We start from the raw sequence: 20,208 nt of genomic DNA, 5'->3' as shown, positions 1-20,208 counted from the left end.
AGTTCCAGGCCAGCTTGGGCTATATAGAAAGTTCAATGCCAGTCTAAGCTGTACTTATTGAATCAAGACATATACACACAAACTAACAAAAACAAAGCAAAACAAAGCAAACCAAGCCAAATTAACAAAGAAAAACACCAAAAAAGAGATGCTTTCTTCTGCCCCTTGTACTCAGTTTTATACCAAGGGTGTAAGCAGAACAATTAGAGAAGAAAAAAAAATGAAGGCTATCCAGACTGGAACCAGAAGCAAAATTGCCAATATTTGTAGATAACAAAATCATTTATGGAGAAATCAGACAGTATCCACTAAAAACTAGTATGATAAGCTTAATGAAACTGTAGAGCATTACAAAAGTAATTGAATTTCTATTGTATTTGATACAAAAATTAAAACGAAGAAATTCCATTTAAAATAGAATTTAAAAACCATGCACAGTGATGTACTTTTGTAATGTTAGGGCCTGAGAGGTGGGGGTGGACGTTCTGGACTAGTGTGCCTGGGCTCCAGAGGGAGTTCCAAGTCCATCCAACATCACCACACATTGGTTCCAACTCTTACACAGGAGTTCTTTAGTAACATGCTCAAACCAAAATAGATATAATAAAAGTGCATTAATACCAACAACAGAAAGGACCAATGAGCAGTGGTTCATACATAACCTCAGCTCACAAGCAATTGTACTCCCTTCAAAGCAAACAGCCAGGGGGAAAACAAAACCCTCTCTGATGCCATGTTTTTGTCTTCTTTTGGGGAAGAATGTCTGTCTATTCTAACTCTTCCTATTTCTTCACATCGTATTTTCTTTTTTTTTCTACAGATAAAAGAGACAACAGAAAATTAAATGGGGCTCAATGGTTTGTAAGCACAAGGACCTGAGTTGGATTCCCTGAATCCATGTAAAAAATACAGCGTAGGGGTATGTAGTTGTAACTTGAGCACTGGGAGAGCAAAGGCAGGAAGATCACTGGGCCTGATTGGGCAATAAGAGACTTCGTCTAAAAAGAGGTGGGCAGCATGAAGATGAGATCTGAAGCCGTCTTTGGCTTACACACGCACGCACGCGCGCGCGCGCGCGCGCACACACACACACACACACACACACGAGTCCAGACACACATGTATACTCTCTTCCTCCATGCCTAAAAAAAAAGTGAGTATCTTTTTGTCTCTCCATTGGTGAAACACTAACAACTGTTGGCATTCATCACAGCTGGGTCTCTTGATTCAATGGGCTTAAAAACAGGGCTATTTCACAACTGCCAGTTCTAATGCAGGAGTCATTTCTTCTCCCGTTTATTCACCACCCACAATTTATATGAAACACAAACTACCAGTTTCTCTTTGAGCGCTCCTTAACTGACCTTCTGTCTGCTATCATAGCTATGCCTAAACCAGCAGTAAGTTTTAGATCCTATGTAATTTAAGTCCTGGACGGCACTTTCCAGAGACATCACTTCCTTTGACTCAACACACCACATTTTCTGACCCTTATTCTACTTTCCTGAAGGCATGTTTTCATCTCTTTCGCTTTTTCCTTCACTGTTCATTTTTGAGAAGCTCAGTTTCCCAAATTTACTATAGCAATTCTGATGTCTCCCCAGAACGCCAGGCCAGGGGGCGCTGTGGTATAAGTGATCTTGTTTCAGATTTCCTCCCCCACAACCCCCACAACCTCCGCCCCGGGCGCGCCCACATCTTAATGCTCTCTTAGCGATTCATCATCAGCGGCTCTCTTCCCTGCAATCTTCAGTTTCAAAACTTTCCTTAATCTGAAAATGTCTCACCTTCACAGTCTTGTGTTTTTTATTTCTTTAGCCCAGTCCTGAATTTCTCCTTTAGCAAATATAAGATAGAAAGTAAGGCATGTCACATTAATGCCTGCCATCAAGAAGAAGATTTTATGCCAAGCATTTTCCGGATCCTGAGAGATTAAAATACAAAGTGTGAGTGACTGATCTTGATTTTTGTACCTTATGACATTTAAAATATAGTATTAAAATAATATGTAGACTCCACACAGACCACTTAAGCATTCAAAGCACTTACAAATAACCAAGAAAATCATCATTTCACCCAACAAGTAATTGCTTTTATCATTTATTTATATTTATTTACTTACTTACGTTTCTCTGTGTAGCCCTGGCTTTCCTAGAACTCACTGTGCTGACCAGGATGGCCTTGAACTCAGAGATCCACCTGCCTCTGCCTCCGAAGTGTTGGGATTAAAGGGAGGCCCCACCACCAACATATATACCGCTTTCTTATAAATAAATAATGCGTCATTTTTCTCATAATTTATTATTAAAAACTTCTTGTCTCTTTCAAGGTATCTTATTCAAACAACAGTGTGTTATATCAGATAAGCATGTTTAGATAGGTACGCAGAAAATGTGTGTTTTTAAGTGCAGTGAGCAGATTTAATCCATTTCTACACACTATGGCTATTATTTTTAGCCATACTATGTACAGTAATTATTTTGCTACAATGCCTCTCATATCATTTTCTATTTCTTATGACAGTGTTCTGATAACATTAAGAGAAAACATTCCAGGTTTTCTTCTTCAAGACCTTCATGGTGTTGGGTGTGGTGGCACACTCTTGTCTTGGCATTCAGGAGGCAGAGGCAGGATTTAGTGGGGCTGGGAAGAGAGCTCAGAGGTTAAGAGCACCGGCTGCTTTTCTAGAGTACCAGAGTCATCTGTTTCTAGCACCCACATGGTATCTCACAATGGACTGCAACTCTAGTTCTGGAGGAAATCCAGACTCTAAGGGTACCGGGTATGCACATGACATATATGCAGAAAAAAACCCACTACATAAAATAAAAACAATAAAAAAGTTGGGTAGACTTCAAACTCTTGCTGGTTTATGGTTTTACATGCTCAGAAGATGTTTTATTCAATGTTTCTCTTGCTTCTCACTGAGGCAAAGGCAGACAAGATTCCTTCTTGGGCATAGACAACTTTGCAAAGTTCTAGAATTACACTTCCTCGCACCTTTCAGAAGTTAGCAGAGAAGTTTGCCTGGTTGACAATAATTGGAAGTCAGGTCAGGGCATTCAAGAGACTCAGTGGAAGAGCATGGAGTGGCTGGCTCTTAATGCACAGAAAGAGAACTGCTCTTGGCTGCCTTGATTTCCCTTCTCCAGAGAGGCCAGCAGTCCTCTTATGGACTTTCAATGGCACTGTCTGTGACTTCAGCCTTTATGACACCATAAATGTGTGAAGCAGGATTTTGGGGAGCTCCTCTATGGGAAAAATGACCACAATGTATGTTGACCACCTCACCCTGACCCATCCTGAGTGGTGGGTTGAAGAAATTCCCAACATGACTTCTCACCTGGAGAGCTTTCCTCCAAATAAAGCAGTTTACAAGCTAGTGAAATTGATAGGGGTGGATTGGGGGAGTTAAGGACCCTTTTGTATTCTATTCTGTGGATGGTACCTTTGTCCTCCACAAGGTAGAAAGGAATCTGCATGTGCATGTTCTCAATAACTTAGAACACACACAGTGCTAGCTAGCAGCTGACTGTTCAGAGTCAATGCTCCAGCCCAGGGGGAGGAACACAGGGTTGAGCAGACACTAGTTAGACTCAGCATGCCGAGAAGGGACTGGTCTCAGGCTCTTAGAGAACCAGGGGAAAGTGCAAGGCACAGCACCCAGCCAGGCATAAACACAAGTCTCAGAAATGTTGCTGATCACTTGACCAGGAAGGCAAGACAGACCTCTAAAATGATTAACTGCTTCCCTTAAAGCAGTTGGCTTCTCAACTCCCTGAATTAAACACTCTGAATCAAGCGCCATGGACAGGTGCTGTTCCTGCCTCTGTTCACAGCCTTTGTGGTGGCAGGGAGCATGACCTTCAGCATCCCAGATACGGAATGAGGGTGCAGTCCTTTCTCACCACACACTTAAGCCAGCACACCCATCCTGGCTCTGCTTTTTTGGAATGTTTGTTGATCCACAGCAGACAGTGGCCCTGTGGTCATTCACCTCCCTGGAATCAATTTTTTTTTTATTTCTAAAAGGTTCTTTTACTTGTTTTTTCAAGAGGAGGCATGGATTTTTAAAACTGTTGCTATTTATGTGTCACAGGGTATGTGTATGTGAGAACATGTGTCACAGCATGAATGTGGAGGTCAGATGACATGTTTGTGGAGTTGCTTCTCTCTTTCCACCTTTAAGTGGGTTTTAGGGTTCTAACAAGGTTGTTAGGCTTGTGCAGTAAGTGCTGTACCCCTAAGCTGTATTGCCAGCCTGAAGCGCATATTTTAAGTAACTTTAAATTGACAGAATATTTCAATTGTGTCCATCAAGAGGATTTGAAGTAACTCTGTGACAATTGTAGAAACAGTGCCTGCCTCTGTAGAAGTGACAGTGTCCTCCAGTCTGTATTTCCATGTCTTCCTCTGACAAAGCTCATTTCATTACTTTCATTACTCTCACTCAGTCAAATCTTGTTTCAACAGCTACTGTTCCCTGTTAAAAACAGAGACCCATTTCCTCTCAGACAACTGAAGAGTTCTCAATACTAACAACTGACACACAATGAGAAAGAATACATTGTATGAGTGTAGACTTAGAGCACCACCTGCTGTTGGCATCTCCTCCAAGGTGTGTGTGTGTGTGTGTGTGTGTGTGTGTGTGTGTAAGAGAAAGACTTTCTCTATATAATTAATACCAAAAAAAACAAAATAAAAAACAAAAAACAACTATCATATCAGCATGCTACTTACCTGACTAAGGATCAACCCAGCTACAGCTGAAGAAATTAGGCCTCCCATCATTCCAATTAATGCTGTAACTGCTTTAAGAAACCCATAATATCTGTACAAAAAGGAAAGAGAACATGGGTGAAAAGTGGTACAAATGCTTCCGGCAAAGCTACCCCAATTCAACGAGGCTTGAAGGGGGAACTGCTGATGTTTTGAATACCCATTCCAACTGCCTAAGTTCATCGACATGGCAGAAAGCATCCATGCATGGTAGCGATGTTCTCATTGTTCTACAGTGTCATAAAGATTAACTTCAGCAGTAAAGAATCTATGATATTATGAAAATGGTCTAATGGTAGAGTGAAAGTTAGCAGTGTTTGAAACTTCCAAGGACATCCAGGAAATTCGTAGGAACTTAAGTGAGACTGATGACTGACCAAGTTCACTTGGTCTAATCACAGAGACCCAGAGCCACTGACCCTAAGGATTGCTGCAGGCCTCTGATAAGGAAGTGAAAAGCTGTTTATAGGCAGCCATGATTGGCTAATCCTGGATGTTCATATCAACCTTAGCAGGAAATGAGCAAGAAAAGCCACAGAAAGTCATAGATAGACCAAGGAGAGGGCAAGTACATCAGTCACAAAGAGTGAGTTAGTGCTTAGTCAAAAGAAGTTTGGCTCAGGCCTGGGAGCCTTAGCCCTTCAGCCAGCATTTGAGAATCTGTGTTAAAGACAGTCTTTTCCCTCATGAGTAGGGAAATCTTCAAGACTCTTTTGTTTTATTTCCTTTGGTCTATACTGTTTAATGTTGTCTTTACATGTTCAGTGTGGAAGGAGCATAGAGGTTGTCAGTTAACTCATCAGTCTCTGCTCAGGAAAGGGTCATAGAAACACTATGAGGCCTCAGATAAGAATTTTGAGCTGAGTCTTGGAAGATGTGGATAGTGTATCCTACTAGAATACTATATTTCGTCTACCTCTGTTGTGAAGAACACTTAAGCTTGTGAGCAGCCACAGGGATTGGTGGTGGCAGGTACCATTAACTGACCTCAGTTTCCACAGTTCACCTATTTTCTGTAGTAACAGAACCCTTGGGTGGAATTGGAGCCAGTTATGACTTTTCTGAGCCCTTGTTACTTCTGTCTTTATGAGCTCCACAAAAATACTAGATGTATTTTTACACACATACACACACATTTGCACACACATACATGCATGCACATTAATAACAAATAAATAAAGGTATATTATGAGTTTGAACAAATGTAGAAGTCTGATATATTTCTCTTTACCATTATGAGGAGCATTTTAAAATTTCCAGCCATGCTTCTTGAACTAAAGTATATTTTATGTGGTGTTATTATAGTAATGCTAGGCTTCATTTTATTCCATTGAGTTTTGAATCCTTTCATTTAATCAGTGACTCTTCTTGGCAACAAATAAATATTTCCTTGAAGATTTAATTTGACCTGTGCAAGAAATCAGGAAGTTGGACACAGGACTTACTCTCATAGTCCCCCGTGGGAGGCTAAGGCAGAGTTAAGACTCTTCCTTTGAAAATGTTAGGACACTTCCTCTGAAATTCATTATATAACCACAAGATGGAGCACCATAGGGCAGGCAGGTGAGACCTGTATCCTGCATTTCACATCCCTCAGTGCCCTAACAGTGGGGATTTCGTTCAGGAAAGCAAGAGCTTTAGTGCAAGAATGGCTAAAATGTAAGATGCTTTCTTTTTTGCACAATGTTCAGCTGTAATTTGCTTATCCTTTAGCTGTAACAGCCTATGGTTTAAAGCATTTTGTAAGCAAATTAAAGAAAGAAGCATTGCAGTGAGTTTTCAGTGTAACTGATTTAATACTTGAACATAAAAACGATTGAATCAAACCTGAACAAAATTAAGATGTCTGAATTATGGTGTAGTCCACTGTGGGAAGGAAGGAAAATTCAAGGGCACACAATGCACTTACTGATTAAATAACTAAAACAGTTGAAGTCATTGTTGCAGCTGCCTTAAGAGGATGATATCGTGTTTAGCTGTGGGTGCCTGTTTCTGCTTCGATCGACTACTGGATGGAGGCTCTAGGAATGGCAACCAAGATTGTCATCAATCTCATTTGCAGCTCAGATACTGGAAGGAGGGCCTGGGTCCTTCCGCAAATGATGTGACAGACTTTGATTGTTCCCGGTGGAGGGCCTCACTATCCCTTGGGAGTGGGTTGAGGGGTCAGTGGGGAGCATGGAAGGATGGGAAGGTGAGGGAATGGGGGATTGATATGCAAATAACAATGCTTCAAAAATAAAAAAATAAAATAAAATAAGAGGATGACATTGCTGTACCAGAGAGCATCCTAAGACCCTGCTAGTACCATCTGCTCTTACTGCATCACTGAGGACGTGACTGTCTATAGATAGTTAGCCTTGTAGAAAGACATATTTAGGTGTGGACCCTCATTGCCTCCATCCTTTGTTTTCCCACCCTTAGCATGTGGATAAGATTATTATAGTCACATCAGGGCGTGATAGGCACATAAGATATAATTAACATGATAATTACTTTGGTCTTACAGATATGCTAATTTGTAGATACAGTCTTAAATTTTAAGTGAACGTATTTTAATTGACTTTCTATTCTTGATCAGTTGCTGATTGCTGAGAAGTGACTGATATTGCACATACTCTATCAAATACTTTTGTGTTTTTGTATAATTCTATGCAATTAAAATACTAGCTGGCATTTTTTGATTTATTCGTTTATTTATTATGTTTACAGTGTTCTGCCTGCACATAAGTCTGCAGGCCAGAAGAGGGCACCAGATTTCATTGCAGATGGTTGTGAACCACCATGTGGTTTCTGGGAATTGAACTCAGGACCTTTGGAATAGTAGCCAGCCAGTCCTCTTAACCATTGAGCCATTAAATGCAAGCCTTGAAACTAAATAAATGAATGAAATGGATACATTTGTTCCTTCTTATAGGGTATACTTTTTGTGGACCTGGTGGGTGTAGGTTAAAAGGGCCCGCCAAAGAAAACCACTCTGACCCTGAAACCAGAGCCAGTAAAAGAAGCCCACCCTGACTCTGAAACCAGAGCCAAAGAAACCCACCCTGGCCCTGAAACCAGAGCCAAATAAACACACCCTGACACTAAACCAAAGCCAAAGAAACACTCTTTGTTCCTAGAACCAGAGCCAGTAACCAAACAAAGGAAAAATTATAATAATCCCTTTTAAAGAACTATAGAAACGTAGTTAAAAATAAATTTAACCAAGGAGTGGAATGACCTGTATTCTGAACCTATAAGGCATTGATGATCTGAAGACATGCAGAGGAGAAAGAGATTCCAGTCCTATTGATCAGAAGAATTAAAATTAGTAAAATATCTGTTTTTTAAAGTTATCTAAACACTCTATACATGCCTTGTAAAAGTCCAAATGATACTTTTCATATAAGTAGGAAGCAAATTGTTAATACATATATGGCCTCACAAAGGCAGACAAATGTATCCCAAGGACAAAGAACAGAGCAAGAGGTCTCATACTACCTGTCTTCAAAAAATACCTCAAAGGCATGGCAGCCAAAGGGGCCTGGACTGATGTCAAAGCAGACACATCGACCAATGAAGTAAAATAGAGAGTCAAGAATTAATCTAAGTATTTATGGCAGGGTTAGTTTTTTTAAACAGAATTGGTAAGAACCAAAAAATGGAGAAAGGACAGTTAACAGTATTGGGACCCATGCATATCTACTTACAGAAGAAGGAAGAATTGTGCCTTTATTTCAGACAATATATAGTGATGGGCTCAAAAGTAATTGAAGAGCTGAAACTATAAAGCCATGAGAAAAAATCACTGTGGGAAACTCTGTGGTGATGTATTATTTATGATTTATTAAAGCTTGCCTGTGGGTTCAGAAAGCAAGCTAGCCACAAGCCATAGACGTCAGGCAGTGGTGATACACACCTTTAATACCAGCAGCCATACGAGCTAGTTAGGCAATGGGGGCACAACCTTTAATCCCAGGACTCAGGAGACAGGCAGATGGAGCCCTCTAAGTTCAAGGACACCCTGGCCTAAACAAGAGTGAAGAATAATAGAACTCACATCTTTGATACCAGCACTTAGGATCCCAGCACTAGGGCCGTATAAAAGGAAGAAGCAAAGGGTCTCATGTGGAGATTTAGTTTCCAGACAGGGAGAGCTGTTGTCTCTGAGGATTCATAGAGAGAGCATTGCACTCTGAGGATTCCTGGAGCCAGGATCACCCTTTCAGTCTGAGGTAGAGGTAAAAGCTAGTGGCTGGCTGCTTTGCTTATCTGACTGTCAATTTGAACCCCAATATCTGTCTCTGGGTTTTTATTTTTCATGTTAAGAACTCTAAAACTTTGGCTTGGACAATATTTTTTTTGGCATGACTGAAAAAATTTCAAGCAACAAAAGCAACAGGAGAAGAATAGGATTACTTCAAACTGCAAACTTTCCATAAAGTCAGGGAAACAATCAGTGGAGTGAAGATACAACCTACACAATGGGAAAAATGTGAAGCATACATTTGATAGGTGTTATCATCAGAAATACATCAGAAACGCAACTCACTATCAACCTAAATGAGCATGAGCAAAGACACCAAATAGATAATTTTCAAAAAGGACCTGAAAATGGCCAACAAATACATGAGAAAAATCTTTACCATCACCAGTAATCAAAGAAATGCAGATTCAAAACATAGTGGGATGTTACCTGATGTATTAGGCTGGCTGTTATTAAAAGGATGAGAGAGGTGTGGGCGAGAGGTAGAAAACTGAATTAGTGCAGCCGCCATAGCAAACAGAAGAAGAGTGCCTCACCATAGTTCCCAGAACTCTGGCTGCTAGGCACACATTAGAAAGAGACTAAGTCAGTATGTTAGAGACTGCAGTTGCATATTTATTACAACATTATCCACTCAGACATGATACAGAAAATACCAGTATTCACCAGCACTAAATGGATAAAGACCATGTGGTCTGTATGCCCACTAGAGTGCTATTTCCTTTAAAAGGAGGAAACCCTGTCATTTTTAACAATATGGACAAACCTAGAGGATATAACGTTCGGTGAAATAATCAGGTCACACACAAATGGCATACAATATCACGAACATGTGGAATATAAAAACTTGAATTCATTAAAGTAGAGAATAGAAAGGTTGTTATCAGAGACCAGGGGTGAAGGGAGGTCTTTAGGAAAACACTGACTGAATGATGCAAAATGTCAATGAGAATGAATAAGTTCATGAGATCCATCAAACAACATAGTGACTACAATTAACAGCAATGTGCTGTATTCTTGAAAACAGCTACTATGATAGATTTTAAATATTCTCATTACAAAAAATGAACTACATGAGTAATATATATGTTACTTAACTCCATTTAATCATCCTACAATGCATCCATTTCAAAACATCATGCTTTATACAATAAATGCATGTATTTTTATTTATTAATGCAAAATAAATACATTTCAAGAGAGCCTTACCTGGGAGCAATATCCAAGGCATTGATGAGATGCCCGGAGAAGGAAAAGCTGAGTGTCGAATTGGCAAGTGTCAGGAAAACAATGGTGCTGTATAAGTTGGAGCTCAAGTAGAGTAGGCACATGGTAAAGATCACAGGACAGAAAATCCCTGCAGAAAGATTCAGACCATACAGTTAGGTGCTTCTGAACACAGGGCTGAAGAAGTTCCCCAAGTGTTTGTCTGTCCTGGCTCTTCCTTACCTAGAGTGGTGAAGAGTTTCCGGACGTTAGCTATGCTGAAAATCTTCCTGGACTGGAAGAAGTCTGAAAGCTGACCTGCTACAATACCACAGATGTAGGCAAGCAGATACGAGAGGCTAGACAGCAGTCCATTCTGAGGAGGAAACATCATTCTGAGTGTATATGATGGAGGAGCATTCCTGTACAGTCGGTGTTTTCACTGAAATTCAGTAACTGATGTGTATTTTGGACTTGAAGATGTGACACAGTGGTAGAGTTCTTGTCTGGCATGCACAAGGTATTGGGTTCAGCACCCAGTCCCATCTAATTAATGAATGAATTAAATGTGTACTGTGATGCAGGAAACCATTCAGGTACATGCAGCACTAGGACCGTGTCTGGAAACACAAGTTTCAATGAAAGAGGAACACAATTTCCAGGTTGGTTAGAATTGTCACCATCCTCTAAAGATTTTTTTGTTTTTAGTGTCATGGGACCTGGAGAACTGCAAGAGAAGACTGCTGAGATCAGGAAGTGTTAGCTCCAAGGAAAATGATAGAGGATAGAGACTATATTGATAATTCATTGTAGACAATTGCATGTTTGCTCTAATGGTTAACTCTAGGGATGACTCCATGGTTTCATTAAGATAAAGTTGATTCAGTGAGCACTGGTGTGACCACAGCACTATGCTGGCCACTAGCTGAGGCAGTAAGTACACTAAAGAATATTCACAAGTTGGAAACCCAGACTCCATTTCTAAGGAAGTCTTTTATGGTTACCTTGATATCATATGATAAGTTTCAAGCGTAATTGACTCCCAGTGTCAGATAAGCAATGCATATCCTTTAAGAGTGAGACGGAAAGCCCAGGAGTTGTAGCTTTATTCCAGAATCAGTGGGTTGACAAGAGCTGGGCATGGTGGCAGAGGCTGGCTCAGTAACTTTCACATCAGGACTCCATTCTCTGAAGAATATCAAGCTATTTTCATTTTTTTAAGGTAAAAACCTCACACTGTGACCCAGGTTAGCCTCAAAGTTAGAGCAATCTGACTGCTTCAGCTTCCTATGTGCTGAGATGGCAGGCAAGCATTCACCACAACACAGCCTTGTAACATATAAGACATACATTGAGGAGAGTTGTGGGACTGTGTGGAAATGTGCCTGCATGTGTGTTGATGGTAGAATTCCAGACACCGTATTTATACCAACACTCTTTGTCTGGGCAGAGTTTACATGTAGGAAACCATGCATCTCCAGGTAGAGAACAATGGCCAGTGTAGAAAGCAGGCAAAGACGGAATCTGGGGTCACAAGACACAGAGAGATAAAGAGAAAGTCCTTCATAAAGTTAAAAATGAGAATGGATGGTACACTCACCTCTCTAATATTAACATGAAGCACGGTGTTGATAAATGTTGGAGTATACGTAACCAGTAGGCTGTTGGACCATATGAAAGCAAAGGTATTGAGGATAATAGCCCAGAGTGGAAGAGACTTAAGCATAGCTTTCATTGGCAGAGATTGTCTGCGAGAGCTGACCTGGAAAAGAAATCAAGAATCATTCTGAATGAGGATCATCTGGAATGTGTTTTGTTTGGAGCAGAATCTAGAGGCTGCTCAAAAGGAGCTGGGTGTTCTACCTGCTGGGTAAGAGAGGATCTGATGTAGTCCTTCTCACTGCTGCTCATATATGGGTGGTCCTTGGGGTCGTCATAGAACAGAAGGAACCAGGAAAGACCCAAAACACAGCCAAGAATACCTATCAGAGAATCACATGTTACAAGAAGTTCTACCTAGATTTTTGGATCGGGCACATCTCAGAGCATCAGTCTGAGAACCTAAGTGGTCTCTTTCTTCTCTGAGTCTCTCTGAGGCTCACACTTTGACAGTCTTCTTTGTCACCTCAGCTGGACCTTGCTGTGGAGTGAATTTTACTGAAATACTTGTGTCAGTGAGCCCTTTGTTTTGCCCTGATCCAATGAGTCCATCCACTCACTTAGGGTTCCCTAATGTTGGGCCTTTGTATTTTCAGATTTGTAATGACTCCTTACCTCAAGCTCATGCCATACTGAACTTACACAGAGCTAGACAGCCACACAATTTTAACCACCACTGCAAGGGTAGACACATTTCCCTATTCTGACTCTGCCTTTAGCACACTATGGGAATTAGGCATTTTCTAGGCGTTTTCTGTAGCCTATGACACTCACTTAGCCACAGATGGCTTGAATAAATATCCACAGGCCCTCCACCCCTGCACTTTCTGTTGAATTTGGCCAATAGAAAGTCTGGTAAGGGATGAGAGGGAGAAAGGGAGTGAGAACAAAGTATCCTTTCAAACCTGCAACATCTCCTTTCTACAGTTACCTCCTTATATGTGTTCTTTTGTGAATAAAAAGGTGCTTCCCTCAGGCACCTAGTCTATGGGACTTTTCGGTTGGTTCTGATAGCTCTGGCTCACTTACTTTCTTGGACTAGGTGGTGGTGGTGGTAGTGGTAGCTCTTGTAACCTAACTGTACTTTATGGCATTGTCCCTATAAATGTACAGTCTGTCTTTCAAAGTAATTGTTTGGTAAATATAGTGCTTTAAAGAGAATGGGCCCCATGGGTTCATATGTTTGAATGTTTGATCTTAAGTTGGTGGAACTGTTCGGGAAGGATTAGAAGGTGTGGCCTTGTTGGAGGAAAGCCCATACCATATCTTCCTTCCTTCCTTCCTTCCTTCCTTCCTTTCTTCCTTTCTTTCTTTCTTTCTTTCTTTCTTTCTTTCTTTCTTTCTATCTCTGCCTCATGGCTGCTCTCCACCATGATTATCACAAACTTGTCCTCTCAAACTGTAAGCAGACCCCCAAATTAAATGTTTTTTTAAAAAATAAGTTGCCTTTGTGATGATGTCTTATCACAGTATAGAAAAGAATAAGACAGTAAAAAAAAATTCGAAGTTTGCCATAGTTGTGACTTGAGTATAAAATATCACAAGAGGCTCTTGTGTTGAACACTTGGTCCCCAACTTGTGGCACAGGAGTTAAAGGTGGTGGAATCTCTGGGAAGTGGAGGGAATCTTACTGGGGGAAGTTAGTCACTGGGTGCAGACATAATAGCTTGAATCCAACAGTGATTCTATAATTGACTTGGCCCTCTGCTCTTTATTCTGTTTACATACTCCAATTTGTGCAGTATATTTTCCCCTAAAGATGTTATTATGTCTGGTTATGGCCTATCACTACACATACGGGTTATATATAACGTGCTCATCATATGACCTTTAAGAAATAAGTATAGGGGACTATTATGATAGTCTGTTCCCCCAGAGAGTCTTTTACATAAGACATACCAACTGTAACATGTAGTTATGTAAACTGTGTAGGAAATTATGAGCTGCATTTCTGATCATCATACTCTTGAATGCTGATTTCTCTTTACCTTAGTGAAGACTGTGGGCTGTTAATTATTATTGCTATTACAACTGACCAGTTTCCCCTCTCCACCACCTCCTCTCTGCACCCCCACCCCCAGAGTTTTTTTAAATAGGGATTTCATATAAATTGTTATGTTATATTAGATTTAGATTCTTGTGTATTCTTAAGTTTTGATGTCATACTAAGGTTTTATAAAAAAAGAGACTCACCAAAAATGTAGAAAACCATGGGCCAGCCCAGAAGATCACAGATGAATCCACTCACAAGCAGGACAATAAACGGTCCCATTACAAACCCTAATCAAAAGGTACAGAAGACACCCTGTTAACAAAGGCACCTGAAAATGCAGCTAATAAACCTCTGTATTGTAACAAAAGATCTCCATGAAAGAAGTTCATGTTTCTAATGCTCAGAAGTAACAGAGAAAGTCTTTCTCTTCTCGCCTTTGCAGTTGTTTGAGGTAAGGACACCGTTTTCATTCTAAAACAATGTGTGTGTGTGTGTGTGTGTGTGTGTGTGTGTGTATGTGTGTGTGTGTGTGTGTGTCCATGTGTATTCATTTGGAGGCCAGAGGTTGAAGTCCAGTATTTTTTTTTTCTTCTCTTGCTCTCTGTATTGAGACAAGGTTTTTCAATGAACTCACAACTCACTGTGGCCAGTGAGCCTTTGCCCTACATCTGTCTCTGGGTCAACTTTGCTGGGTGTGTGCTCCCATGCCTGCTATTTTACATGGGTGCCAGGGTTCTCACGCTTGTGTGGTGAACACTTTATCCACTGAGTCATCTCTTCTACCCCAGTTAAAGCAATACTATTTCAGAAGGTATTTCTAAGCCCCTAGCAATTTAAAGCACACATTTCTAATGGCTCTTAGAAAGAATATGACACAGGGAGATGAAAACAGAACTGAGCCATTCTTGGCTTAAGTATTTACCTGATAGAGTCATAGAGGTAAGTCTGCCTCTTTCCAAGGGAGGTGCCCATTTGACCCATATTTCATGCTGGCCTGTTGACACTGTCCCCTGAAATGAAAAGATGAGGACTTTTGAACTCTAATACTCTGAATCCAAGTTCTATGTCTGTTTTAACCATCTCTTAATACCTGGGCTATTCCCTGGAGTACTCGACACACAATGACCAAAGGTGCTCCAACTTGTGCCGCTGGTGGGATGAGCAGGGACAGAACAGAGCTGAGGAGCAATGAAGACCCAATTATTCTCTTCATTGGGTATATTCCAGATAGGTACCCAACAGGAATTTGAACCACGATCATACCAAAGAAGACAGAACTGAGTATAAGCCCTTGGATATCAAGGCTCCAGGAATACACAGGGTTCTAAAAGAAAGAAAGGGACACATATCTAAGGACTCTGCATTGGAGATATAATTTGGCATTCATGGGTTCCAGGAATGTGGTTTTGCTGCTCAGACTGTGTAAAGTCCCTCTTCTTCCTAAAGTGACTGTTGCTGTTTTGTTTCAAAAACACTTTGTTTTCTTAAGTAATTTACCTATGTATTTGCATTTTATTATTGATATTTTCAGTTATAGGTTAAGTATCTCTTATCTGAAACACTTGGGACCAGAAAGGTTTCAAATCCTTTTGGGTACTGGAGATATTGGTAACAGGGGTGAGATACCTGCTTGCTTTGCACCTATAGTTTAACACAATCTAGAAACTCTCTCACAGACGTGTCCAGAGCGTGTCTCCTAGGTGATCCTAGATCCTGCCAAGTTACAATCAATGTCAACCATATCTTCATTTTCTTTGTAAGGTACCTTCTTTTTTTGCCCCCATCTCTTCTCCAAAGTTCTTATTCTAAAGAAGTTCTAACTCTTAGGCTTTGTTATTCCTTAACTACAAGTCATACAACAAATCGTTCCAAAATGTTGAACTATTCTGTTTTCTTATTGAAAGATTTGCTTATGTATTTAGGTGTTTTATCTGCATGTATGTCTTCACGCCAGAAAAGGGCATCAGATCCCACAGGATTACAGTTATAGACTGTTGTAAGCTGCCATGTGGGTCCTGGGAATTGAACTTTGAACTCCTGGAGCAACTGTAAGTGCTCTTAACAGCTGAGCCATCTCTCCAGTCTTTGACATTTTCTTTAACCACAGAATATGCTCATTTAGGTCCTTACTCATAGACCAAAACTTGAGTTTCATTTTCTAACTACTATTATCTTACAAATGATATATGGCCTCTGTGTAAACTAGCTGACAAGATAAAGTTTTAAGCTTAGGCTTTATACTTTCAGTATACCTTTACATCATCCAGTATCTCCACTGCGGATCCATTAGGCAAAAGGGGTGGCTCTGTGTTGTTAACCATAGCTACCATGGTGAGGTTCAGACACACTCTCTGGGCCATGATGACAATATTACAGAAGTGCAAAAAGATAGCCAGTCCATATCGAAAGGAACAGAAACCTGGAACTGGGAAGTAGAAAAGAACACCTCAATTAGTAACTCAGTTGAAGTAAAAATTCAGGCATTTGGAACTCTATATATCCTAGGTAGTAAATTAAAATTTTATTGTAAAAACATCCTTCTAGAAATTACCATATAATACTAAGAAGTGGGACTCATATAATAACCCCTATTACCTTAAGATATCATTCCAGTTAAAATGTCTGGGAATGTTAATTCAGTTTGCAAATGCTTTGGTGCATGTATATTTTAAAGAAACCTTGGACAAATACATTGGGTTTTCTTTGGAAGTAAGTCCCCTTAATATAATAAATGGTATTTTCTCTCAAAGAAACTGCTTTAATCTTCAAACTGATATGGCTACTCTAGTTGAGATACTCATATTTTCACATTGCAAATTTTTTTCTCTCAAGAGAATAAACTTACCGAGAAAGCTACAGTAAAGAATGTAGTATTGGTAAAAACAAAAACAAAAACAAGAAAACCAAGCACACTCACACTCATCAGTGGAAGAAAGCAGGAATTCCAGAAATACATGTTCGTCTATGACTAAGTGTGTGTGTGTGTTACATGTCTGTACCCATGCTCATATTGGAAGAAAGTGGGTGCGCATATGTGGAATCCAGAGGTCAATGTTGAGTATCTTCCTCTATTGCTCTCCACCTCATCTACCTTAGTTTTTGAGGAAGCATCTCTCATGGGACCTGAACCACTCTGGTTAGTCTAGACTGCCTAGCAAACAAACCGCAAGAATCCATCCTCTGCCCAGCACCAACATGACAGGTACACATTACCACACCTAACTTTTTATATGAGTGCTGGGATCTGAACTCAGAACACTAGTGTTGCAAATGCTTTCCTGACTGATCCATTACCCCACCCTCTAAACATTTTTGGGTAAATGTACTAATGTAATTCAATGAAGGAAAATAATGTCTGCTTTGAAGAATAGCACTTATCCCAAGGAAAAATGGATACATTTGAACAAAAAGATTTGTAGAAAAATGTTTGCATCAGTTTTATTCAAAATAACAGAATGTTTAGGAAGAGTATACATGCTTCATTTAGTAACATAAAGCATACTACTCAGAATTAAAAAGGAAACAGGCACTGAAAAACTCAGTTGCCTGGATTAATCTCAACAAAACATGCTAAAGAGCTAGTCACTAAATTTCGCTACTGTAGGACTTCATCATTATGAAGTCCCCTAACAGTCAAAAATAATTGGCATGTCCTCGCGTATATCCAAAATCAGCAGTGAGCATCTCTACCATACTGAATCCATCTCATGTCTTGCATCTATCTATCTGACTGCTCCATCTGTGACCTCTAAACATAGATTTAAAGGCTTGCATGATTCAATCACTTTCCCTTTACAGTTTCCTATTAACTGGGAAATGGTTTGCATGTACCGGATTAGCATATCTAAGAATTCTGCCTGCTGTAGCCCACCATCCAAACCCTAAACATTTATGATCATCACACTTGCAAAGCATAGTCAATCCATCCTAAGCAGCCCAACAACATTTTATTACTTCAAATTTTAAAATCTCACCATCTAAATCAGGCCCAGATGATCCTTATACGAGTACTCCCCCTGGAGCACAATATCTATCTGTGGGACAGGCATAGGCAAAACTACAAACATTAAAATTCTATATTAGGAAAAAGCCATGAATCCACAATGGGTTTGAAGTTCAGTCGAATGAATACTGGGTTCTAAAAGATGAATTTTTATCCTAGTTATAAAATAAAATGGTATAGAGTATAATCATTCAGTACATGCATTGTGAGGGTACATTTTAGTTGTCAATTTCAGCATATTGAGAAACTACCAGAAAAATAGTAACTTATACTTCTGGGTTTGTTGTGACAATGTTTCCAGAGAAGGTTGGCATCTGGACCAGAGTATTTTTTTCCAGTAAGTTGATAGCGGATGATGCCTCTTATGCAGGCTAATCAACATAATGCCAGCAGTATAATCGACTCCTGTGATACTTTGTGAAAGAGGAAAGCAACTAACTTACAGCACCGGGTTAGAAGATTGACAGAATTACACATGGGCACAGCACTCACCAAGTCCCACATATCTATGCCTGTTGCTCAATGCTCAATCTTCCAGCAACAGAGACCAACATTAAGCCCACAATAAGGTAATTCCTCTGGGTGATCAGCTAACAAGTTGATAATAGATAGATTATATTAGATAATTTCCTGCATGGATGGTAGAGTGTTTTGTTTTTTAATTTATTTTGGCTTTTTTCGAGACATGGTTTTCTGTTTTTAAAAGATTTATTCATTATACATATAGTGTTCTGTCTATATGTTTGCCTGCACACCAGAAGAGGGCATCAGATATCATTATAGATGGTTGTGAGCCATCATGTGGTTGCTGGGAATTGAACTCAGGACCTCTGCAAGAGCAGTCAACGCTTTCAACCTCTGAGCCATCTCTCCAGACCCAGGACAGTGTTTTGAATTTTATAGACAATAATTCTGGATATGAATTTCTCCTTCCTCTATGCAATGTTTCTCTAGAAATAACCTCTAAATTCAAAGAATGCCTTATTCCTCATCATGATGTTCTACACAACAGGAGCTCACTTCACATTCAGAGATGTGAGCAGTGGGCCTGTGTTCATGGAATTCATTGTTCTTACCATACTTGTGGTGGAACAGCCTTTTGAAGACACAGTTATGGCATTTTCTTGGTGGCAATACTCTGAATGGCTGGAACAACATTCTGCTAGAGTCTATGTATACTCTGAATCAGCATCCAACACATGGTGCTGTTTTTCCCATAGTCAAAATTCATGAATCCAGGAATCACAGGGTAGAAATAGAAACCATCATTATCCTAGGGATGTGGCAGGAAAAATTTCACTTCCTATATTCAGGAGTTACTGCTCTGCTGGCCTCTTATTGCTTCCAGGAGGAGAAATTCAGACACTAAAGGCAGAACAAGGACTGAGTTTAAAAAATAAGGCTTCTCCCCTGGGGAATTTTGGAATCCATAATCTCTTAGTCAATGGGCTATGAAAGGGGTTAAGTGCTCATGGGATAATAAATCTGATCTTCCAATAGGTGAGGTCCTTTAGTTTCTCTCTTAGTGTTTCCCAGTCTGGTAATTAGGGCCAATGACACTCAATCACAACCCTATCCAGACCTTTGGGAATCATGCTGTGCATATCTCCCCAGATAAAGAACCATGGTCCATTGAGGTGCTTTACGAAGACAAAGGTTACATGTAGAAGATGGTAGTTATAACATCAGCTATGACGTGTGACACATTTATAAATATGACATGTGATCAGTCCCAGAAAAAGCAATGGTGATTATCATGAGCATTTCTTCCCTGTTTTGTTAAGAATATGCTTATTTTATACATGCATGTTTCTTTCTCCTATTTTGTTTTTACTATCTAATATGGGACTTGTTGACAATGATATACAAATATTTAAGCACTATTAATTGCGTTGTAGTTATGGGGTGTCAAAATTACATTAAGAATCATGTGAAATTTCATTGCCTTTTCTGAAATTTTCTGAATTTATGCTTCCATAGAACATTTCTCTCACAGGCCATCAGTGCTATTGTGTTTAAGAAAGAGGACCCCTGTCCAAAAGGACAGCACTACCTTTCTTGGGAAGGCTCTGGTTCTCCATTTGATATTTATCTTCTTGTTGATGGGTTTGGTCTCCATCCACTGTGGATGCAAAACACACTGGTCAGCATAATAAAGGGAGCAACTGACTGAACACTCAGGACTCCTCTCTGACTGAAAGCTCTCTGACTGGTCATCAAAGGATGACTCAGCCCACCACACCAGTGCCCTTTCACCTCCACTGGGGGCCTCAGTTAACGTTCCACTTTCATGATCTATTTTTAGTCATTTAAAATAAA

The 20,208-nt window shown here is 40.0% G+C and overlaps 1 protein-coding gene across 1 annotated transcript; it reads right to left on the bottom strand.

The window, feature by feature from the left end:
* Positions 1-1,789: 1,789 nt before the first annotated feature.
* Slc17a1 (solute carrier family 17 member 1) lies at positions 1,790-19,970 on the bottom strand. The gene is made up of 11 exons (XM_013110673.3): positions 19,943-19,970; positions 16,139-16,311; positions 14,977-15,210; positions 14,809-14,896; positions 14,087-14,173; positions 12,098-12,216; positions 11,835-11,996; positions 10,478-10,610; positions 10,238-10,385; positions 4,741-4,831; positions 1,790-1,924 (listed from the first exon to the last, which is right to left on the bottom strand). The coding sequence occupies exons 1-11, from the start codon at positions 19,968-19,970 to the stop codon at positions 1,790-1,792; spliced, it is 1,398 nt and encodes a 465-aa protein (XP_012966127.1).
* Between the last annotated feature and the right edge of the window lie 238 nt (positions 19,971-20,208).

Source organism: Mesocricetus auratus, unplaced genomic scaffold (genome assembly GCF_017639785.1).
Source record: "Mesocricetus auratus isolate SY011 unplaced genomic scaffold, BCM_Maur_2.0 Super-Scaffold_100013, whole genome shotgun sequence".
NCBI lineage: Eukaryota > Metazoa > Chordata > Mammalia > Rodentia > Cricetidae > Mesocricetus > Mesocricetus auratus.
This window is presented reverse-complemented; position numbering and strand designations above follow the sequence as displayed.

What these genes read in the sequence shown, in the direction of transcription:
- Slc17a1 (XM_013110673.3), bottom strand. Translation starts at nt 19,970, where the DNA reads ATGGAGAACCAGAGCCTTCCCAAGAAAG. An exon ending in AGATACTGGATGATGTAAAG is followed by an intron (nt 15,211 to 16,138) that starts GTATACTGAAAG and finishes TCTTTCTTTTAG; the next exon opens with AACCCTGTGTATTCCTGGAG. An exon ending in TTCATGTTAATATTAGAGAG is followed by an intron (nt 10,611 to 11,834) that starts GTGAGTGTACCA and finishes TTTCCTCCTCAG; the next exon opens with AATGGACTGCTGTCTAGCCT.